This window comes from Larimichthys crocea, chromosome VIII (genome assembly GCF_000972845.2).
Source record: "Larimichthys crocea isolate SSNF chromosome VIII, L_crocea_2.0, whole genome shotgun sequence".
Taxonomy (NCBI): Eukaryota; Metazoa; Chordata; class Actinopteri; family Sciaenidae; genus Larimichthys; species Larimichthys crocea.
This window is the reverse complement of record NC_040018.1, coordinates 18242735-18267967: the sequence shown is the minus strand read 5'-3', so window position 1 is coordinate 18267967 and position 25233 is coordinate 18242735. Positions and strand designations below refer to the sequence as shown.

General features: G+C 40.2%; 1 protein-coding gene across 8 annotated transcripts in view; it reads left to right on the top strand.

The window, feature by feature from the left end:
- esrrga (estrogen-related receptor gamma a) overlaps positions 1 to 24751 on the top strand; it is a 138312-nt gene extending 113561 nt beyond the window's left edge. For all 8 annotated transcript variants that reach the window (XM_019262433.2, XM_027281646.1, XM_027281643.1 and 5 more), the window contains 3 exons: positions 13919 to 14025; positions 14127 to 14289; positions 18759 to 24751. In XM_019262433.2, coding sequence (XP_019117978.2) covers positions 13919 to 14025; positions 14127 to 14289; positions 18759 to 19003 — 515 coding nt within the window. In that variant the 3' untranslated portion in view covers positions 19004 to 24751. The remainder of the gene's footprint in view (positions 1 to 13918; positions 14026 to 14126; positions 14290 to 18758) is intronic.
- The last annotated feature ends 482 nt before the right edge of the window (positions 24752 to 25233 follow it).

Below are 25233 nucleotides of genomic sequence, written 5' to 3'. Positions count from 1 at the left end.
TGGCTCTCCACATTAAGTCTGGTGTTGTCATCAATCAGCAAAGAGCTTGTTGGGCTTTGGGTCAGGGAGTGGTAAATCAAAGGAGAAACATCTCTCCGCCACCACTCACACAAACACACAAACTCCTTTTCCAATTGTTAAATCAATGAGCTTTATTGGCATGAAACTTTTGAATCAGTCCTTCCCTTCACTGTACTTCCCCCACTACAGCTTTCAGTCTGTCTCTCCCTCTCAGTGCCATTACCGTCTGCAGTAAAATGCCTCATCTGGGTACACTTGTACACAGAAACTCATGAAAGCACATGCACAGAAATGCACATGGACACACACAAACAGATTTGCTCCCATTCTGTCGGCTAGGGCTAGCTCACCTTGACAGTCACAGCATGTTGGGTGTCATCTTAACACACAGCATGCAAACATACAGTGCGTTCACATAGACACACAGCTACAGCACACTGCGTAGACATTAAAGCATTTACATCACAGTTTCTATGCAAACACATAGACACAGATAAACTGATTTTGCACAAATACGTACACATAGATTAAATGTATGACTGACTTTGATAAAATATCACATAATATAAATTCCAGTGTGAATTAAAATTGCTTCAGGTTGCCATAATGTAACCATTAAACCCTAATAATTCTTTATCCAGTAGCAGATACTGCAAATGTTGACAAAAAACATTTTATGGTAGTATATTTTGTTCTTATTCTGATATTAAAAGATGTTCATAGTTTACAAATTTGCTTTTGTAACATACTCCCTCCAGTCAGTCCAGGTAAAGCAGATAAGAAACACAACTCTTCTTTTCCATAACTTTTCAATATTCTAATGTGATTCAAGTCATAAATATGACTTTATTAGGATCTGATTTAGATTTAGATGTTGAATTAGAATTCGATTTAGTTCATTGCTTTGGTCAATTTTGTTTCTTTTGTGCTCTCTAGTACATCTCCATGTGTGTGCTTCAAGTCGCTGTTGATTTTCTCTGAGCTCTTTGGGCGTGTTTGATTTCCATTTCTCCTCATCCCTGAGCTACATAACACATTTAGAGGCTGATGTCTTTGTTTCAGTGATGTGTGTTTGCTTGTGCGTGAGTGTGTGTCTGTTTGGCTGTTTCATTGTCCACATTCGTGCATAAGAGACGTCTTATTTTCCAGTGCACCACCACCATGTTTTCCTCTTGCAGCCCATACAAACAAACACACCCCTGTTTGCAGATGAAAACAAATATTGATGAAATCAAATTAGGAAAAGAATATTTGATATCTGAGCTTAATGTTTGGATTAAGTTGGGCTTTCTTTATTGGATTAAGCCTGTGAGTATTGGAAGCATGTCATCAATATGAGAAAACAGAGAAGGGAAAACATTTTCTGTTTTCTGTGCATTGCTTTTCTTCTGTTTTATCTACTTCTTGTTCACTTTTCTGTCCCCGTCTTTGTGTCATTTTAGAGTTTTGGGCTATATTACGGTGTATAAAAGTCAACCAAAAAATTTGTTAAAATACAGTTTGCTGGCAAACATTCAGAGTTACATTAACATAACTGGCCGTGCATCTGTCGATAAGTGCAGATACATGAATATACTTTAATACGTAGTATGATGTTGCAGTGTCTAACTACTTTACAATAAATAGATGTTATATGTAAGCTGAGAGTGTAGTAAGATTTAGAAAAGAGAGTGAGAGAACTATTATATCCATTTTCCTTTGTGTTGTGATGCAGGTTTTGTGAAAGACGTTATTTATGCCCAATGAATACACACACAAATTCAGTCTCTGGGGGCACTTTAAGTCTATGTTGACTCTGTTGTCTGTCCAATGTCCTGTGTTTGTTTTGTCATCACTGTGTTGACAGTGACTATGTGCCTATGATGACACACAGCTTTAGGTGTCTGCTTTGAAAACACATACACACACACAGACTGGTATTACCTCTATCAGGTCACACCCTGATGGTGACACACACCTTATGCCTTGAGTGGAGCAACCTGACACATCATACGGACAGACACACACAACCTACTTCACACATCTTACCAGCTGCCGCTGTCAGTTTCCACGCGTGTCACACCATATCAGACCTGAATTCAGAATGAAAAATAAAAAACACAGAAGTGGTGGGGTGTCGTTTAGCTCAGTTGGTAGAGCATCCGCCACATGTACAAAGACTCAGTCCTTGCTGTAGCAGCCCAGGGTTCAAATCCGAATCTGCGGCCCTTTGCTGCATGTCATTCCCCATCTCTCTGTTACCACATTCCTGTCACTCTTCAGCTGTCTCTATCCAATAAACTTGAAAAGACCCAAAAAATATATCTTAAAAAAAAAAAAAAAAATCACTTTTCAGCAGTATTAACCAGTAAATGAAATACCTGTATACTAAGAATTACACTGAATTTAAAAGTGGTGTCTGATGAAAATCCTCAGAATTCAGCCTCACAATTTTAACAATTTCTATTCTAATTTCTTAAAATATAGAATCATGAAAGTCATTCAGTAGATAAATCTTCAAGTAAAAGTGAGGAAAAAAAACACAAATATTGAAGTTGTGAGATTTGTGCTCAGCCTCCCATTGCTGTTTTTCTTATTAGTTTGATTACATTAGCAAATCAAATTCATTTGTCTATCAGCCTTTGAGACACAGCCTGCAATCTGAGTACACTGACTAATCTGCATCAAATAATGTCTGTCACACACACACACACACACACACACACACACACGAGAGAGAGAGTAAGAGAGGGAGAAGCCGCATGCATAAGCATGTATACACAAACACATACATCATAAACACACCCGTGAACACACAAACATTCACTTCTAAACACACATACAGCCACTAAAGTATTGCAGCCACACAGTGAATGTGTACAAATGCACACACACGCAGACGTGCACAGTTTTATAATATGTGACATCAGATGAGCAGTAACAAATAAATCAGCACACCATCTGAGCCCATCATCATCTAAGTCATCACTAGCAAACAGTCAGCTTTTACCACTTTCAATTTGCTTTTGTGTTTGTGTGTGTGTGTGTGTGTGTGTGTGTGTGTGTGTGTGTGTGTGTGTGTGTGTGTGTGTGTGTGTGTGTGTGTGTGTCTGAGAGAGAGAGAGAGAGAGAGAGAGATGATGTGATGTGATATGATATGATATGCTGGCGGGGCATAAAGATAGATGATCATAATTACGCACAGGCCAAACTCCATTTCAAATCATCATCATCCTATTCTATCTGTTGGAGCACACACATGTACATGCACGCACACACACACACACACACACACACACACCAAAAGCATATGAAGAGTTCACACACACACAGGAATTCACAGACATCCACACCCACATATCACACACCTATGCATGCAGCAAATCTAGTGGAAGGAGGGACAGGCTTGTCATGGCATCACATTATTTCTGTCGGTTCATGCAAAGTTCACAGACAGGCATGAAATAGTTATTCTCTATCTCGCCACACGCTCTCTCTATCTATCTACCTTTCCACTTTGTCTGTATCGTCCCTTTTCTTCCCTTTTATCTATACATTTTCTCTTTTTCTTATTAACTCTGCTCAGTCTGTCTGTTTCTTCTCCTGCTATTTCTCCTTCACTTCTTCCTCCCTTCCCTGTCATTGTTCCTCATCTCATTCCTTCCTCTTTCCTGTCTCTCTCTCTCTCTTACATCTTTCCTGCTTGATGTTCCTCCTACCATTCTGTTCCCTCTTCCACCTCCCCCTTTTCCTCTACCTCCCTCTGTTCCTCTCTCTCCCCCATCCTCCATCCATCGTTCTTAAATAACAGTCCCTAGGATTCATCCTTTCCATCAGGGAATAAGCAGGTGGGAAAATAGGATTGGAGCGTGCCTGTCACCAGCTGGGGACGACTTATGGTCTGTGCACACAACACACACACACAGAGGCAAATTATATATATACAGTTTGTGTATATATGTATTAGACATATATATATATATAATACAGACACACAAAGAGACAATACAAGAAACACCTGCTGACAGGCAAGCTTTTTGGGATGCTCCTTTACCTATGTGACGATGTAAGTAAAATAAGATTATGGCACATAACCACAAGGCACAAACACAAACTAGAATAAACTAGCAAAGAATTGGGGGATAAAACTATTGAGATCAAACTATGTCAGAATCTGCTGTTTCATTCAGCCAGTCATCATGCACAAGGTCTGTAATGTCATTGCAATGTCTATAAAGTGGGTACACTGGATGTCTGGCATGACTAAACATAAACTGCATCATTGGTCTTATTTGTTCCCTTGGTACTGCGGCTTCCTCCCACAGTCCAAAGACATGCACCTAATAGGTTAACTGGTGTCTCTAAATTGACCGTGGGTGTGAATGTGAGAGTGAATAGTTGTTTATCTCCATGCGCCCTGTGATGAACTGGCGACTTGTCCAGAGTGTACCCCGCCTCTCGCCCTAAGTCATCTGGGTTAGATTCCAGCCCCACCGTGACCCTGATGAGGATAAGAAGTTCCAGATAATGGGTGAGTGGATGGATGGATGGATGGATGGATGGATGGATGGATGGATGGATGGATGGATGGATGGATGGATGGATGGATGGATGGATGAAAACACATTTTTAGGGTTGCTGTTACTCCTGCTCAGCTCCACTGAATGCTGTGTGATCAAAACTATAATCACCACTACTCTTAAATTAGATATGTTCACATACTGTGTTACTGCTACAGTATGTTAGACCCTTTGACATGCCGCAGTGGAATATGCTATACTTCTTGTTTCTTTGGTTATGTGACGGCTTGAGCACTTTTTCAATGATGCACATCATCTGCATGCGGTTGTACGCAGCACTTCATCCTTATACAAGTGTGTCACTTCCCACCTGCTGTGTGGCAGAGGAGTGTGTCTGTGGTCTCAGCGCTTCACTCTGCATTCACATGCACACAAAACACATGGGCAGCAGTAATAATGTGTGTATTTTTGTGTCTATTTAATCTTGATGGGATGTTTCATCTGCAGGCTGCTATCACAGCTGGCTGCCTTATTGTCTGGGTCAGACTGATGGGTGTGTGTGTGTGTGTGTGTGTGTGTGTGTGTGTGTGTGTGTGTGTGTGTGTGTGTGTGTGTGTGTGCTCTCGCCTTTATGAATTTTCAGTTTGTGTTCTCTTATTAGTCTGCTTGCCCATCTATATACCTACAACTGTTTGTTTGCCTGTACAAAAGCAGACACATTTCTAATATATCTAAACACTATATACCTGAATGAACAACATGTACATATGTGAGTGTGTGCATTGTGCATGTGTGTGTGTGTGCTGTCCATCAAGCCACACACACAGCCGTACCAAACCATTGGCTTGGTTGCTGATGATGACATATGAGTTCCTGGCCTTGGTAATGGCTGTTAAATCTCATAATTACACGCTTCTTTATTGCAATGCATAATGACCCTGCAGCACTATTGGACAATTAATTAAGATTTTCAGCCCAGGCTTTTTCAGGCCCAGATGAGGAGGTGGAATGAGGTCTAATGTTCTTGTCTTCAAGCTAGGACATTAAGGCATGATGCTGTAGGGAAGAACGCTGTCTCCCTGTGTGCATTCGTTTTCATCTCTGTCTTTCTTTCAGTGTGTGTGTATGCGTCTCTCATCCTCTCTGTTCTCTCTCTCCTCATTGCTCCATTGTTGAGCCCTTCCTCTCAATGCTTGTCCTGGATGATGATATTGGAGACCATATCTCTAATCTGTGAATGGTAAATTAATCCCTGCGGAGTTTCTGCGGTCTTCTCTCTATGGAAAGCTACGGGGGATTAGGAAGATAGAATCAACACAGCCTCATAATCTCATATACAGACACCGGGCCTGGGCAGGGACCATTAGGTTTTGTTTTAAAGCCACAATCAGCAAGTTTCTATTCATACATCAATAGTGGCGTAAAAAAATATCTGTCCGCAGTCCACAATTTACCTCTTGATGGCATGTTTTTGCCCATTCCATGTATACTTTGGTATCTTCATCATCTTTGAAAACCAAAGTGCCCAATGGCTTAAACAGCAGAGCAGCCCATTTGCTGACACTATAGATTTTGTCTTTGCAGTAGAATATGTTATGGAAGGATATTGTTCTGAAAAGTTAATCCGCCAAGAGATCAAGAGATCAATAGACTGTCACAACCCAGTTAATTGAACAAGCTGGGAGAATGAATTAATTACAGACTAACTAGATAGATAGATAGATAGATAGATAGATAGATAGATAGATAGATAGATAGATAGATAGATAGATAGATAGATAGATAGATAGATAGATAGAAAGAATTGTGGATACGTGCTGATATTGAAACTCATTCTTTGAGTTTCTACAACATGTTCGACATGGGTTGACTTTCCCTGGAGTATGAATTTTGATGTAAGGTCCAATCAGTGTCTTAGTATGCTTTTCTAATGACACTTTCGGCTTCAGGTAACAGAAACCTCATCAAAATAAAACAACGATTTCAAATAACCTTTCTTCACAACTCTTCAAAACTGTGAGACAGTTGGTATGCAAGCTTCTCAGTTTTGTGCACACATAGTTCATTCCTCTGACAGATGTGTGTGCATACACACACACAGAGTGGTCACACCTGACTGCATCAGCATTGTGTGAGACAGGATACGGGAAGAGAGAGATGAGAGAAGATGGGTGGAGTAAGAAAAAAGTAAAAAAGAAAGATACAAACAATGATGTTCGTAACCAGAAAATGAATATTTTCCACAATGTTTATTTCATTAAGACATTCTCATGCAGAGCAGACTTTTGTCACTTGAGCAGCACTCATGACTCTATATAGAGTCAAGAAGACACGGCCCCAGTGGAGCTCGCTTTGGCACATGCCCACACACACACTCACCCACACACTCCTTGACACGGCCCTGGTGGAGCTAGAAGTGGGTAATTAAAATGTAAATATTGATATTTTATTATTTGAAATGCCTCCACTGCAATGCTCTTAATGTCACTCCATCTGTCGTCTCCACAGAGACGTGGGGTTGCCCTCAACGACCGGGTGCCCCCACCTAAGCAACCCCAGCCACAGCAACAGCCATAACACTCGCTAACCATCTCTGTGTTGCCATGTCTCCATTTTGGCTCTAATTAAGTGTTAAATATTAGCACCCGCAACCACAGAGGCAGCACACGCCACACGTGCGCACAGAGAATACAGCACACAACCCTCCTCTCCACCTCAGCCCTGACTCTCTTTCACGCACACACATTGACACACACGCAGCACACTCATCTCCACTACAGCAATGAGAAGATTTTAAGTGTTAATCTTGCAGTGCTGCTGATGGTGTCTAATGTATGCAATTAACAGTCAGCCAGGGCTGAGGGTTTGTTAATTAGCTGGCTGTTCACACTGATTAGAGGCTACTGCAACCCTATGACTGCTCTACTCTCCCCGAGGCCTCACAGAGAAAAAGGGGGAATGTGGGGGGGAAGGAGAGGAGGGAGGGTGGAAGGGTAGAGAAAAGATATTTTAGCCAACAATATGAGAGCGGATGAAGGTTAAGGTGGTGCTGTACTCAAATGCAGACCAGCCTGCTAGTTACAATAATCTAAGTTTAACCATCAACACCTAAACCTAATCTTAATTATTAATCATATTGGCTTCAGTGTCCACAGTGTGTAGAGACTTGCTGTTCAAATAATTTAAATTTAAATGTCTTTCTCTTGCCCCCAGTTCAGTTTGTTTGAAACATTTCAAATGATGAGGAATGAAGCAAAAGGGAGGAGATTTTATATTAATATTCCCTTCATCCCTTTACACACACCTACACTGATTTTTCTTTCAATAAATGATAAAACTTAATTTGCACTTTCATATAGTATCAACTCCACTAGACACATGAAATCTCAGTGACTACAGGATACACATGTATGTAAGTGTGTAAGTGGGTGTGTGTGAGTGCGTCTTTAAGCCCCTCTAAATTAGCTGGTTCTCTGGGTAGATTTGTTTCCATTTCGTTGCGCATCTCTGTGTAATTGGGTCAGCTGGTGAATGTGTGTGTGTGTGTGTGTGTGTGTGTGTGTGTGTGTGTGTGTGTGTGTGTGTGTGTGTGTGTGACAGCATTTGCCAACATGCTTGTTGTGTGTGTATATCTTGTGTGTGTTGTTTCAGCTTGGCCAAAGCCATCACAGGGGGTCCGTGTTCATTTGGGCCGGCGTCTGGCCGTATGGCACAAAACAGTTTGAGGTGTGCACACACACACACCCACACTCTCAAAGCATCACAAGGGAGCACTTGCATTGCACAGCATGCAACAAATGCACAAATTTAAACACAAACATACAGAAAGTGGTATGAGAGAAAGTACTGGAGCCACGTAGCACAATGTGCATACAGAACAAACAGACACACATGCAGGGCAGCGATGCGCCGGTAACTGTTGGAAACTTCACGTGTTCTAATGCAATCTCTATCTCAGTGGGCCAGTAGACTTAAATCTGTCCCCTGCAGAGTACAATACGTGTACATGCTGCACATAGACAGTGCACTATTCCACTATTTTATGAGCAATGAGATGCTGTTTAATTCTTAGTACCTCTTTTTAAATGCCTCCTAACAAAAAAGATTCAGTGACTATTGCTGGGTTTTGTATAACTACAGAGAAAAGACATTTACTCATTTACTCTTAGTTGCAGTTCACATTCAGCTCTCATAACTGTGCTTAGTGTGAATTCAGCTATGTTGTATTGTGTTACACTTCTATGACAATGTGTGAATTTTTACGTCTTCAGGACGGATGAGTCTTGATACGTGTGAGAACCTTTGTTGTTAAATTGTTGAGACAGACTGAGAAGTTTCCTGTTAAATGTGTCTTGGGGCCATGATCAAATAGGACAGAGCACAGTGTCTCTGGTAACAGAGCAAGCAGGTGCTCAAAGAGTGCAAGATGGACCACCATATGTATATTGAAATATTTGTAACCTATATCTATTCAGATACTCAGCTTGACACAAACGGTAAAAGAAAACAAAAGTTGAAATGTGTTTGATTAAAAAGCGTGTCTTAACACATTTAAATGACAGGCAATGCAAGACCGACTGCCCAGACACTATTGGCCTTTTCTGTCCAAGCTCCAGTCTCACACTGGGGGTTAAGTTGGTTGTTGGCTCATCAAGATCAAATGTAGTCCAGCAACATTGAATTGACCTGCTTCTGTTTTGGCAGCACCCTGACTATGTACACACACATTCTCACCAGGACACACTCCTTGTGCGCCTTGTTTTTGAGCCATCAGTTTGATTTAAAAAAAAACAAAAACATATTGAGCCAATAATTAAAATGGTGTTGTCGTGGACAACTTTTTCATTACCTGGAGGTATTTGTTATTCCTTTTAAATTCTACATTCAAGCTTAAGATACACAACAAGGACCAGCATAACCCTGAAATAAAATATGGTATTTCAAGGGGCTCTACAATACAATTTAAATATATGCCAAAGTCCTCTTTTCCACTGCAGTGACAGTATATAAAGACTAGTCATGTGTTAATAACTGGAACCAGATCAGCATTGCAACCAGTTTCACACTTGTCACATTAACACACACGGGCAGAATAGCCTTCTTTGATGCCTTAGTTATTACAGATTTACATCATTATTACTCACACACTGTCATTCAAACACACACAGACTTGCACATACAAATAGCTTCAGAGATGCCACAAACTGTGCGCACACAAGCGCGCTGGTACTCATAAGCATCACAATCAGTTCTTACTGGTTCCCATTTGCCCTGTAACCACAAGAAAACAAATATAGGCCTCCTGGATATGTGTGTTTGTGTGTGTCTGTGTAGCAACTGGGGCGTGAGAGAGGGCTATCCTGTTTGTGTGTGTGTCTGTGCCAGACTGTTGTGCGGTCTCGGGTGTAAACGTGCAGTCAGGACTCATTTGGCAGACAAACAGGCCGCAGGGTGGCTGGGGAATCGACGTGTGTTTGTGTGTGTGTTTGTCTTTATGTGTGTGTCTGATAGAGCAAAGGGAAGAGAAAAAAGAAAGAGAGCGCAAGAGCAGGCAGTAGAGGTTAAGTCTGCATGACTGCACTGCAGCCTCTTTCTGTCAGACCAATGTATGGCACATGCACACACGTACCTACGCACATTCTCTCTCTCTATGTACCTTCATAAATATAAAACAGTTTCCTAATAAACTGTTGTCCATAAAATAATGGAATAAAATAGTTTAACCTCTTGTGACAATGTGATTTATTCTTGATAAAGTGTATCTTATCAAAACTTTATTGATCAGTCTCTTCCAAACATATCACAGGGAAAATTAAACCACGATTAACCTGATGTGTGTAAATAGGAATAAAAAGAGGAATGTGTCTGAAAACAAAACGATTCCAGCTTTATGGACAGTGTATTTCAGCAAACACCCAAATAAAAGTATACACACATATCCAACCAAAAACATGATTTGTCATTAACTTGATCTCACACACCCCTTAACTTATCCCACTCATTATGATCACTTTATGATCTTAGAGGGAAACATAAATGTTGCCTGCATTATTTCCAGTGGTAAAGGATTCAGCTTAGAAAAATTTTACAAAAAGCAAAACTTTGACACAGGTTTATGTCTTGATGTTAATTCTGCTTTGAGTTACCTAAACTTAACTGATAGTGCTGGATCGTTCTTTGGTTGCCACAAGCAGATATTGTTGAGAAAACAAATGTATAACACTGAACATTATATAGATACATTCAGTATTTATTATTTTCTTATTACATGAATAAAAGATTAATATGAGCAGCGTTATGTTGCTGTAACATGGCTTTGCAGTTGCAAATTTGTTGTGCACGTTTAGTTTTTTGAACAGGAGCACACAGAAGAGGAGAGAGACTCTCTCTCTTAATGAAACTCATCTTGTTCACACAGTGGTCATATAGAAATTAAGTTATAGACTGCTTATAATGGTGGACACATGGCTCAACTTACAGGTGGTGCCCTTTAGTCATTTTCTCTACTTTAAAGTTTGTGTATGTTATATTAAAGGAAAGTAAAGCAAACAGCACGAAGGCCGCATCCACACATCCACAAACTCCCACACATAGTATGATCTTATCAACAATGGGCAGAAAGGAAATGTAATTAGAGCCAAATAAGGAACCTTCTTTTGTTAAGTGAATCACAGGTATGAAAGAAAGGTCTCCACCCCTCCCACCACCACCACCATCTCTACTTCTAACACCTCTCCCCCCTTTTACTTTCTTCTCTCCTCCACCTCACTCTTTCTCGTGCTCTCTCTCTCTCTCTCTCTCTCTCTCTCTCTCTCTCTCTCTCTCTCTCTCTCCATCAATACCTCTCTCTCTCCATCATCAGCACTAAATTCCCATTGATGTTTCTTTTCTTCTGCTGTATCGATCGCTTCATGAGAAGGAGGGGAGGAAGGGAGGAAGGGAAGAAGGGAGAGATGGCGTTATCTGTTAATTAATTTGTCCTGAAGCTGGCCGCCTATTAATCAGACAGATAAGAGGCATTGGATGGCTGAACAGCGCAGACAGACTGGTGGGGAAGGGAGGGGGGTCGGGGTGGCACACACACACAACACACAAAAATACACACAGATGGAGATGCACATGCACAGACTCATGGAAACATATGTATGGGAATGTATGCATAGAAACATACTGATGGAACAACAAGCCAGCACGCTCACAGTATAATTGTGCATAGCTGTGTGGGAGTTCAGAATACACAAAATAAGTATTTTTACACACATACACACACACACACGCACACACACAAACCACATCCTGATAAAAATCATTGATGTACCTCAATAAGAAAAGCTGCACTTTCAGCTCAATAAATTAATCACAGGGGTTTTAATTATTCCTGTTTACTGTGTGTGTGCATGTGTGTGTGTGTGTGTGTGTGTCACGTGTAATTGGGAGGGAGATGGTCTTTGATGGGAGGTATGTGCAAGCCCCATTATTAACCTATAATGCATGTGTGTGTGTGTGTGTGTGTGTGTGTGTGTTCGCACCCACTTCTTGAACCATGTGTGCCCCCACTGTCCCCTGGATCAAATTCCACCAGAGGGATGTGCTCGAATTGATTGAACCCTTCTCGTTGTTCCCATTGCCAGAGCTCTGAAAAGAGACACACACACACATAGTTAAAGCACACAACCAGTGACACCATTAAATGATATTAACCCCTCACTCATGTCTTCTTCTCTTCACTTGACCCCGGGGTTTGAATAGATTCAATAAGTGTATGTGTTAATTTTAGCAATGCCTGTGCTTATTTCCCCTGCCCACGATGAGTGGCGAAGGACCCCCTGAAGACATCTGAGATGTGTGTGTATGCGTGTGTGGAGGGAGTTATGTGTGTATGTGTCTGCGTGTGCATGAAGCCCCCCTTAAGAAATTCACCTCTAATCCCTTCTGATGATTTCATTAAGTAGAAGAAGACACTGCCAGTTGGCAACGATACTGCTCCCTTCACTGTGCCGTGTTTGTGTGTATCAATCATACAGATTTGGATTCATTCCAGCGTGTTCCTATGCATTTATGTCTATGTATATGTGATACTGTATGTGTGTGTGTGCACCACCGTCTATCTACTGCATATATGTGTGTGTTAGTGTGTGTGTATGTGTGTGTGTGTCAGTGTGTGTTGCAGATGTTAACAGTGGTAGATAGAGTGAATTAGAACACATTACAAACCACAATAGCCTGCAACCTGGACATAATGAGACGCCTGCCATTACCCATCAACACACTGTGAGATAAGAGACCCAAACGCAGATGCATACACACAAACAGACACCAACACACGCACACACACACTGTCACACACCTACCATCTCACGAGGAGGCACACTGCAGCAGATGTTGTTGAAGAAATATCTTCCTCCTCATCTGCCTGCTTCTCCTGGCAGGATGCTTCTCTCACACACACACACAAACACACACACTGGAGGGCTGCAGTGAGGTCTGACAGGTGTGCTCACATGGGCCACTGTCTTTGCCTTTGCCTATGAAGGCTTGCACACACAAACGCACACACATAGGCAGAGAGGCAGGTGTGAATGGACAGGTGTGTGAGGAGAGGACAGCTGTGAGAAAAGGTGTGAGTGGGCAGGTGTTCCATTAAAGAGACAGACAGAAAGACAGACAGAGAGGGAGAGACAACCAGCAAATCTGCTGCACTTAAGTAAGAAAGTAATTGAAAGATGAAAAAATTATGGTTAAAAAAAAAAAAAGAGAGATGTTCAGACCAAAACATACAGGATGTCCAGGCCGAGCTGTATCAAGATGGGTGGAAAAAAGGTGAAGCCAGAATCAGGCACACACGTGGTCAGTCGTAGACAGACACTGACAGATAAAAAGGCATGGATTGTGATTGGAGAGACGGACAGATATAGACATAGGCAAATAGAAAGACATGGATTGACACCAGAGAAAGCAGGAGTTTTGAAGCCACAGTGGCAATTAGTGTGTGTGTGTGTGTGTGTGTGTGTGTGTGTGTGTGTGTGCGTGTGTGCATGAGCGGTGTAGCAGCGATGGCCAGCATTGATCCATGGAGGTTGTGTCAGGGGGAGATAAGGCCTGCCTTTCCCCAGAGAACAGCCCTGGGCATAGGGGAGAGAGGAAGAGGAGGAGGAGGAGGAGGACTCTGGTCAACTGGATGGATGAAGGGTGGGCAGGGAAGGAAGAGGGAGAGCTGATCTTGACCCTCGCACTGGCTTCAAAACAAGCCTAATTCTCTCCGTGTTATTCCCTTTGTTCCCTTTGTTACATTTATTTATTTTTTTTAATGACTGCTTAACTCTGTCGCTAACTGTTTTGAGCTAACATTTTAAATAAACAATCCTCTATTGCTTTTCTCCTGTCTCAATTATCCACAGGTTTCTCTACGCTGTCTTTGGCAGACCAGATGAGTCTACTGCAAAGTGCATGGATGGAGATCTTGATCCTACGCGTTGTGTACCGCTCACTGTCCTTTGAAGACAAGGTTAGTGTTGTTGTAGTTAGCTTTATGTTTGTTTTCCGCTCTCATGAAATAGATACACGTGTTTATTTGCAACCTCTCCACCTCCCTGTGTCTCTCCTTAGTTGGTGTATGCCGAGGACTACATAATGGATGAGGACCAGTCGAAGCTAGCTGGACTTCTGGACCTGAACAATGCCATCCTACAGCTGGTTAAGAAATACAAGACTATGAAACTAGAGAAGGAAGAATTTGTCACTCTCAAGGCCATTGCTTTGGCTAATTCAGGTTTGAAATTCTTTACTCTCGGCTGATGCTTCTGTCTGTATGTTTTGTCTTTTGTCTGTGTGTGTTTGTGGCCACACGCCTGGTAGAGAAAGAGCTAATCCTAGGAATCTCCAGTCTCATGGGACTCATTTAAACTGAACCATCAAAGGACTCATTTCAATACTCCACATCCAAACACACACACACACAGCTGTGACATATAACACATACTTTCACACCCTGAGACATTTTTTCTGCAGTTGTCAAACATCCCACTTTCACTGTTGAAGCCACACACAGTTGTCTCGTCATACTCTTAATAGTCACACATGCCTACAGTTATTTGACACAAAGGTACCACACAAACACACACTCAACCTGAAGCTCACCTCCTACCCCCAAACAAAGTGGCGATCCCTTTTACAATTAGCATAGTCGTCTCTTCAGATGCCTGTTAAATAAGGTGAAATCATTAGAACCCAAAGTCTGTCGATAAAGCCCCCTCTCTGATGTGTCCAGCTGCATCGACAGCTGACTGACACACGCGCGCACACACACACACACACACACACACACACACACACACTCTATTTCTCGCTCACACACACACACACACTTGCGCCTTCTTCCTCCCATGACCCGTCTTTTGAACTTTGTCTTGGAAGCCAGCCAGCTCTTCAGTACTCTTTAATTACAAGGGGGGAGCTGTCAATACAATGTGTTTAAATCGGAGAGCTTTGAATAGGGAGGGAGGGGCCTTTTGTTCAGGTTCTGCCACCATAAACACACATGCATCTACACATTTGCACACACAAATATGCTCACTCTTTTTCTCGAATATGCCTATTTCATCGTTCTGACACACATAAGCACACACGGAAAAATCGATGATTCAATTCAGACCCGAGTCGACGAGCGTTTTGTCAGTCAAATCGCTGCACTTCTGTTTTTTTGCTGCATCACTACACAGAGAATTACAGGAGCAACAGCATGGCAGAATGTAAACTTTACAAACCAACTTTTGAAATGACCACAAACCACAAAACTAACTGTGATGGAAGTGGAGAACGGTGAAACAGAGGGCTGCATGACTCCAGTGTGCTGCCTGCTTCCACAATGTCTGCTCCGTCAATGACTGTCAGCGAACGGTGTTACAACCTCCTCTACTGCTGTCCACTGAAAACTGACATCAAAATATGACACTCATGTAGGCTGATGTAGGAATTTAGCGTAGTGCTGAACTGAAAAAAAAAGACAACTAATAGTCAAATCTTCATGTTAAACAGCCAAATCTGATTCAACTAACAAAATTCAGCTCTACACTCAAACACTACACATACACTATAAGGTATATAAATGTATGCTCACTCACATACTGTCACATGCACAAAATATTGACATGTTTTCTTGTGGGCTGTAAGTGACAATCAATCTCGGGAGTCTGCTATTTGTGTGTGTGTGTGTGTGTGTGTGTGTGTGTGTGTGCATGCATGTCTGTTGGTCTGTCTATAAATGTTTCTGTAAAATGTTGCTGACTGAAAGTTGAGAAAGCTGGCTGGTTGCGCCTTAAGATTGGTCCTCGATGGGTTAACAGGCCTGGCAGAGAGAGAGAGAGAGAGAGAGAGAGAGAGAGAGAGAGAGAGCGAGAGAGAGATTATACGTTGGTGCATCTCTTTTTAAAAGCATCACAAGTAAAGTGACTCATGATGTACACCTGTATAACATTGTGAATCTTATAATGTTCAAATAAGGAAGAGTGTTGAACCTACTAGGCCAACTAACAATTCATTTTAATCAATTTGGTATTTTCTTTATCAATCAGTTAATGTCAGTCGATCTTTAAATTATATTTCTATTAAATATTCAAAATACTGGGGGGGGGGAAGAGTCCTACCATGACATCTCCACATTGCTCATTTTGTCTGATTGTCAACTAAAATCAGTTAAGTTTATCTTACAAAGATACAGAGAAAAGTTGAAAATCCTCATATCTGAGAAGCTGCGACCAGTGAATGTTTCATGTTTTTTGCTTAAATGATTAATCAATTATGAAATTGTTTTCTAGTTCATTTTCTCTGGATCAAATAATCCATAAATCAACTAATGGTTTCAGCTCTAGATCCAATTCTCTGGTCATTTTTGAGTTAATGGTGGTGTTGAATTGGACTGCATTATAACGAATGGTGTTTTCAATGTTTTGTCCACTCACCTTTACATACACGAGAGGAACAGGGAGACCTAAAAACCTGGTCAGTCTGTATATTGTCTTTCTGAAGCAAAAAATCCAGATAGATCTAACCTCGCTGTTGAGAAAACTCGCATTTGAAATAGTGATTCTTTTAACTGTTTTAAATTGAAACAGCTGACGCCTAAATAAGAACTTTGCATCATTGCCCAGACTCTCTAACTGCTCTTCAAGACAACAGAATGCTAGCATTAGCATTTTGAAGGGCACTGACACTAATTAATTCACAGGATGCTAATCGTCTGCATTAATGAAGCCAAGCCTTAAGAAATGTTAGCAAACGTGCCCCACATGTAAAGACAGCTAAACTAGCCATGGGAAACAGGAGGCACGAGTGTGTGTTCGTGCGTCTGTGCATTCATTTGTGTGTGTGTGTGTGTGTGTGTGTGTGTGTGTGTGTGTGTGTGTGTGTGTGTGTGTGTGCGTGCATTGTGAGTTCCATGTTAACGTGTGTGTTTAACAGCCTTTTGTACTCATGCTCATTAACGTCTGCTGTTTTACTTGTGAGTGGACTGCGGGTCACAGCACAGGCAGCAGCCATGTCTACCAGCTTAAATACTAAACACACAATATTAATTAAAAACAATGTGAAACTCATTAAACTTAATTTCAACTTATGGTCATTATAGGCTTTACTCCAGGACAACACTTTTTAAAGATCCAAGAATGGAAGAGGAGATGAAGAATGTTTTTTAATTGTGACGGACAGTAATACTCATTAATTTATATATTTTAGTGTGTTTTTAATGTCACTTGACAGAACATACTGTTTTCATTTAACAAGAGAAGCTGCATAAGGGAAGTAAAATATGACATCAAAAATAAAAAGAGAAAAAATAAAAGTGAGCCATCATGACAAAACAAAAGTTTATATTGTAAGTAGATTATATTTTATGTTGTTAATAATCTCATTAACCTTAATGAATATCATTCCCTCTCCTCCATACTGCTTTTCACTGATCAAAATATCTTATTTAAACCAGAAAAAGTAGAATATTTGAGATTGAACAGATAGAAGCTGAGTTTTCTATTGATCCTGATAGAATCCAACCCTCTGTCTGATCTGGTCCTGCATACTGATACACGCATTACACTCTATAGATCCAGCACTGTGTATTTGATTGTGTATGTGTTCACACATTTTGTCTGCACACAGTAAATGTTTCATTAACCACGTTTGTTAATACTTTCTTTGCCAACTGGTGTGTATTCAACTTATGTGCATTATCATGTTGTTTATATAAAAATGTTTTAACACACACACACACATTACTACTTTCTCAATATCTATATTTACATCCCCGCTGTTTGATATGTTGTTATCAAATACACAGCTACCCTCAAAGTGATAGTGAGAATAGTAAAAGTGGTAATAAGGTCCTAAAAAAAACTTCAATTAAAAACTGTTCATATACCACTGACACATTACTCAGCATGTGCTGTCATACTTTGTTTGCATGTGTATCTATATATGAAATACCTTTATGTGTATACATGCCCTCATAGGTCTCATCTAGTTTGTGTGTGCGTTGTGTGTGTTGGGGTGTGGTGGCCTATCAATAGTTGCCTTGTGATTATTATTTAACATGCATGTAGTCATTGATCGCAGACATTGATCGGAGGTTGGGAGCTAAAGGCCAGCTCACATTAAGACTTTGCCTCCCTAAGGGGCAATATGGAGCATTATCATTGAGGGACATTCTCAGCCTTTACTGCCACATATGCTGAAACACACCTTACATGCCAGCTCAAAGAGAGATTAAAGATGTGTGCAGCCCAATACTTGTGCACACACACACACACACACACGGATCCTCAGGTGTTCCTGCATCTCTCCATCATTCTACAAGTCTATCTGTTTTTTCTCCACCCACCCGTCTCTTTGTCTGTCCATTCATCACACCCACAGATCCACACTTTAAAGACAGAGAAGGGAGCAGCCTCTGCATTTAAAGCTCCAGTCCTAGGTTTAGTTTCAAGTAGAAATTCTAAGTTTTAAATCTACATAACAGAGCGATGCTAAAATATATACTGACATTTGGAACTAAAGAGTGTATAATTCATAATTATTATGTTTTTACTTTACATCAAAATCATATTTCACTATGTCGTAGAGAACTTTTAACCCTGAGTTGTGGCTTGCAGTAGAATTCCTGCATTGAGCCTGTTTGGATTTTGGGTTGAATCTTTAGCAAATATCAAATATCTCATTAATATTATGTATTATTCTTCCTTCCTTCTGTAGACTCCATGCACATTGAAGATGTGGATGCAGTGCAGAAGCTCCAGGATGTGCTCCATGAGGCCCTGCAGGACTACGAGGCTGCTCAGCACCAGGAGGATCCCCGCCGGGCGGGCAAGCTGCTCATGACCCTCCCCCTGCTCCGCCAGACCTCCACCAAGGCTGTGCAACACTTCTACAGCATCAAGCAGGATGGCAAAGTCCCAATGCACAAACTCTTCCTGGAGCTGCTGGAAGCCAAGGTCTGAGGACGTAAGAATAGACGGAAGGACAACTTGACGCCAGTCTGAACCACCTGAGCTTCAACTCAAACTCTCACTTTGAATGACCTCTTGCTCTTTTACACGCACACATTCTAACACACACGCACACACACACACAGAAATACGTCCCTGAAGTATGTCTGCTGACACATCCCCCTATGAATAAACAAGTAACCTAAACCTCTTACCCGAACCTCTAAACCTCCACCGTCTTTGGCAAAAAGGCGCTCACTTGACCTTTTGTTTTTGGGGAAGATGCTGACAAACTGACATGACGCCCCTCTTACCAAGGGAAGATTTCCTTTTAAAACTATTAACAGGCACTTACCAGTTACCACGGTGGCGCTGAACATTGAAGATGGCAAAACTCTTATGCATTTAATAACAACTAAGATGTTATTAATGACAAACACTTACGAGAACACATTTAAAAGAAACTAAAAACTCTTCATTTTAGTCCTGAGAGACTGTAAGACTGCACTCGTGTCTCCTTTTCCCTCTCTAATTTCCCCAAACAGAGTTTTTTTAAGTGTTCAAGAAGACGACGAGTGGAGAAAAAATGAACACTAAAGAAGTATTAATGACGTTTGTTGTCAAATTACATGTACAATGAAGTTTGGATGGATGGACAGAAAGAAAAGAAGAGGAGATTTGCCCTGCCAAAGAATGGAGCTCATCCATTCAGAGGATGCCAGCAAACCTTACTTTCACAACCCAAAACTGTTTCTGCTATGATCTACCAGTGGCTTTCAGTGCTGGGCCTTGAGAGTGCTGCTGGTTTTCTGCTCCGCCAGTTATTTTAAAATGTTTCTGGTCATTATGAAAACCAGCAGGGCTCAATGTTTGAAGGACCAGGATTGGAAACCACTGCTGTAAACACTTTCTGATTCTCCCTGAATTCAGCTCCTAGTTTCCCATGATTCCCCTACTTCAACTGCAGCGTTACTATTTGTTGAGTACCGGTGACCCTGGTCTCCCAAACCTGTCTGTATTAACACAGTATTAGTGTTTGCACACTCGACATGGCTGAAAATGCTTTCAAATATCCAAACCACTCGAGGTGTGATTGGTTGACAGAGCTGATAAGTGAAAAAAATCTTACTAACAAATATCTAAATAAGACTTGATTTATACCGTCAAGAATGGATCCCTGCTTGTCCAGCTGGTAGGCTCAGTCCACATTCTCTGTGATGCTATTTATTCTGTCAGACGCTCCTCTTGTGATTGAACGTTTGTTTGAAACATTTCTAGCCTCGTAGTGGCCCGGGTTTGTAGCTCTCCACACACACACACACACACACACGCACACACAAGTCAGTAGATATTTCAGTCTGTCAATGTGCCATTAAGAATAGTCCAGTCCATGCTCATTACCCAAACTCCAAAAACTGCAAAGTCACGTCAGTACTTCCCTCGTTGCTCTGTTGCATTCACAACTTCCAGCTCATCTCTTGCATCAGTACAGAGATATTTTGTGAGTCATTAAGGGAGTGATGAGGGGGATTCAGTCACTCAACGCAATACAAACCAGAAGGAAAGGTGTGCTGACTAAACTGACTGAAGAACAACTATTGTTGCTTTCAAACTCCTTATTTTTTTCTTTATTTCTATCTTGAAAATAATCTTAGCGATGATACCAGTATTAGGGTTGTAAATAACTGTCATCCTGTATATGACACATAACATGGCTTTGTTTTTGTTATTAATATTGTCTTCTTAAAACTGAATCAATCAATATGTCTTTCCTTTTTTCTATCAGCTTGACCACTTTCAGCAATTATCATATATATATAAATATAACAAGTAATAATGTATTAACAAATCAGCGTTTATCTTAGAAAACTCTGAGCAATAGTGGTTTTTAAAGGAGGGGTTTGTGCATATGGACTAAGTCTGCAATATTAACATAACGTGCCAGTCTAAAATTTGGGAGAGAGAGGATGAGGATTTGAGGAGAGTTTGTAGCTTCTCTTTCTCTCTGTGTAACTTGCCATAAGCTATTAGATATCGGTCAATATTTCCTTTGTTAGAGACAGTTAGGCAGGAACAAATATGGACCATGAGATGTTAATGCTCTCACATAAAAGCTGTGTGAAGAATAGTTATTATGTGGGTTGAAGAAGCAGCACAAGCAGCTAAAAGATCCAACATCTAATTTGCATTATCACACGGTTCTGATGTTTGCACCTTTCTTGTGACCAGGCTCTTTTTGCTGTCACTTTTAATCTGATTAAAACAAGACAGTCCTTTGTTTAAAATCAACTGTTAAGTAATACACAGTTTTTGTCTTTGAGATGTGTGTTTCTTCAGCCTCTTGTGGCCGAGTGCGGGGACCATCAGAATAATCTGATCTGTGCTGACGGAGATGGTACGAAATGCAAAAACAAAATATCATCCAATTTAAAAAAAACAAACAGTTTCTTGTTAGCTCGCTATTCCACTTCTTGTTGTTAGACACTTTATTTTAAGGGAAATGTTGATGTGTTGTAATAAAAGCAACAGTCCTACCAAATATAATCTAAATGGATTAAATTAATGATAGTTAGCCTTTAGAGTAAATTGTACAGGGGAATCCATCCATACAGGCAGTTTTACTGATATACATACATTTGTTTCTCAGCTTTGTGTTGTACTTAAAATCTACAACATTGCCTGTGTTTCAAATGAACTCACAGAGGTCTCATCAAATTGCATTTTTGAAAATGTGTACTTAATTAACTTAATTAATTAAACTCGTATCAACACAGACTTTAAAGTGTTTTTTTTTTCAGCATAAAAAATGCCTGTTTCAGGGGCAAGGCATGGAAAGCTGAGCTAACAGGAAACTGTCTGACATCGTACAGTCGAGTGAAGAAACAGTGTTTCATTGTTATAGCAGGACTGCATACTATGCGGTTGACTGATCACAGCTTTAACAGGTGAAGACAGTTGATGAATTGTTTTTAATAAATCATTATTTATGTAATTTCTAAAGCCGAATAAGAATGCCAAAATGTGTAATCTAGACGACGGTGCAATCTAATATAAAATGGCAACTTGTCACAGCTGAGGAGTGCTGCAGTTTAAGTGTAGTTGATCTCTAACATCACACGCTCTGTATCAAACATCAGTATTATTAGTAAGGGGTATTTTCTCAGCCTTCTTAAACATTGTATATTGTAAATTATACAGATTATAATTCTAACATAAGACATTTTATTGGAAACAAAATCGAGAAAAAAAAGAAAAAAAAATGTAGTTCAGCCTCGATGTGTGTTTCATGTTCGCTGTTTTTTCTGTCAAGAAAAAACCCTGTTTCTTTGTTTTTATCTGTTTTTGTTTAAAGTCCTCTTTCTGTTCGGTCCTTTCCTCCTCTGTTGAGTCCTCTAAGGCGTTGCTGTGTACTTTTTCTTGTGGTGATTCCCGTTCTTGTGCCGTGTGCTTCTTCTTTAGACAACACAGAGTAGAGTAGAGGCCATGTTGTCTGTCTGTCGGATCAGTCCGCTGGGGTTCTGGGTACCGGATTCTCTCCCAATGAACCGAACCGGATATAAGGCTCTTCTTCTAGAAACTTAACTAGACCACCAAGATCAAATTACAGTATTCATCTTTACCAAACTATACATAAATAATTAAATATTTAGTATCTAAATGAAGAAACACCATACAAGTATTTAAAAAGGGATCATTTGTGTAACTTTCCTGTAGAATAAACAATATACTGTATATCTTTAGGTTTAATAACGATGAAATGAAAAGGACATTTGAGTAATTCAGAACTGTAGGTGACTCTTTTTTGATAAACTCGCTGTACATAACTGCCTTCCATACAGCTCGGCTCAATCATTATCTTTACCGTTTCAGCAGTCAAAAAGACAAAATATGACGATAACAACCTTTTTTTCCCCCATTGTTGTGTCCCATTTTTCAGCTCATTTCCAGGAAAATATCTTCTTTTACAACAAAGAGTAAAAATTGATCGAACAAGTGAAGGTTACGACTGAAGGTTTTTGTGGGTTGATGGCAAATGTTTAAGAAAAAGCTTGACATGTTTAGTTTGCTCTTGCTTTTTCTCTTCACCATGCACTCATTTCACTGTGGGACATGTTTCTGCTTTGGCCCCAGTTATTATACTCATTGTATGTCTTTATACACATTTATAGATTTATAGATTCTGCGCTACAAATAGCATAAATTCAAAGAGTCTACAACTCGTCAAAGGTCTTAAACGTCCGTGTTTTTAGAGAGGAAATATACATACCATATTTCACAGGTGCATAAAAGATATTTATAAGTGAAGTCCCCAATGACAGAGTTGAATTTCCCGTTTTGATTGTAACTTTTCATTGTCAGAACGATGATATTTCTTATCATCTGCTGTACATTAATCTACAAACAACATATGGAAGAAAGGTGCTCTTTTTTATGATTGTTTCTCTTCTGTTATAGTTTTACTTTTTTTATTTGTTAGTTGTCAAACCAATCCTCTGTATTTCTGATCAAATCAACATGTTGAAAGATGTTACATGTCTCCCTGAAGTGATTAACGCTAAGCTGGATTTGGGTTGATACTGATTTTGTAGAATGTTTCCAAATTTATTTAAATATCGAATTATCAGTGTTGATTTCAATTGATGGTCAGCTGGGTGACTAGGATCACTGAATGAACGCAAAATCAGATGACTAAAAAAAAGAACAAACCCTTCCAGCTTATGAAATCATGAGGGAGATGGTGTTATTCTTTCATAGGTTTTGATATAACCTGCTGCTCATAGCCAAGATATGATTTAGATGTGCAAGACGAAAGAGATTTCCCTTGAACATTTTTTGTTTTAAATGCAATATTTTAATGACCGTACAATGACGAACACAAGAGTTGCACTTGTTTGTGTTGGGTTATACATCCAAATGCTGTTGTAGCTCTTAAGATTATCTTGCAGTTAGTGTTAAAGCATATAAATGACAACAAACCAAACTGGTATTTTCTATGAGGAGCGCTGGAAGAAGAACCGACTGGGTTTTTGCAGAGCCAATGATAGAAAGAGTTTGACCTGGTTGCACTTTGGGCACCATGTTATTGCCCTCATTTTGAACGTAGATCCATTAGCTCCGAATACTCTATATAACAATAGTTTGGCTGGAAAAACAGAAGGTTATTTAGGCATAGCGACAAAGCAGGATTGTCCGTCTACCATGGCTGCCCCTAAAATCTGCTAAGGCCAAACTGTGTCTATCTACAGCTCTACAGTGTTTAGTCATTTAGTTGTATTTAATCCCCAAATGTAACTGCCACTTGTGCTGCAGCTAACCCTGCAGCGTGAATTTGCAAATGTGAAGAAAATATTTAAGGGAGAGAGAAAGACAACACATTTGGATACAAAGGATATTTGAAGATAAAAGGACCCTTGTGTGGCGGAGACGAGTTGTGTACGAGAGAAGACCCTGTAGTGTTATTAAAAACATGTCCGTAGATTTTAGATGTGCTTCACATCAGTAAATGAAAAAAAAAAAAAAGAAACAATAACCTGTATATTTTTGTGACGTGTATCATACAAGTGTGCTCCAACAATAATGTCCATTTGTGTAAATGTATTTATTTCACATTGTATATATTGTTCAATGCAAAAAGAGAGACCTATGATTCTGTAACTTAAACTACTATGGGTTGAAACATTACATGTGTTACTCCAGACTATGCCTTTCAGGATTATTACAGTAGAGCAATATCAATTAAAACCAGGCTTCCAGTTTTGACACCTGTCTTTGTCTCTGATTTTTACACACACTGATGTTTTCCGATATGGTTGTGTATTCTTAGGGATTCCCAGCATCAAACATAATTTCAAGGATCATAGGTCACAGATCGTTTCCAGCAGTGCTTTCACAAGATTATGTTTACGCCACTTTTAGATAGATAACAGTCCTTTAAAAAAACACTGTCCCATTCATCTCAATGAGGTCAGTCCTACAATGCTGTGCAGAAAAACAAAAGCAGGTTTGTCCGACAGAAAGGTTGAACAGTTGAGCATCATCCAGCAAGGTGTTGAATTGGCCAATCAAATAAATAAAGCGTTCTTAGATTACTTTGTGACTTGAATGTCAGACTTCTACTCTTTACCTGATGATCGTCACAATGAAAGATGAAATAATTGCAGCCATGATATTCCAGAGTTGTTCTGGCGTCTGGTGAGCCTTCAATCTCATGGATCTGTTATTGGATCGTATTATCTCACCAG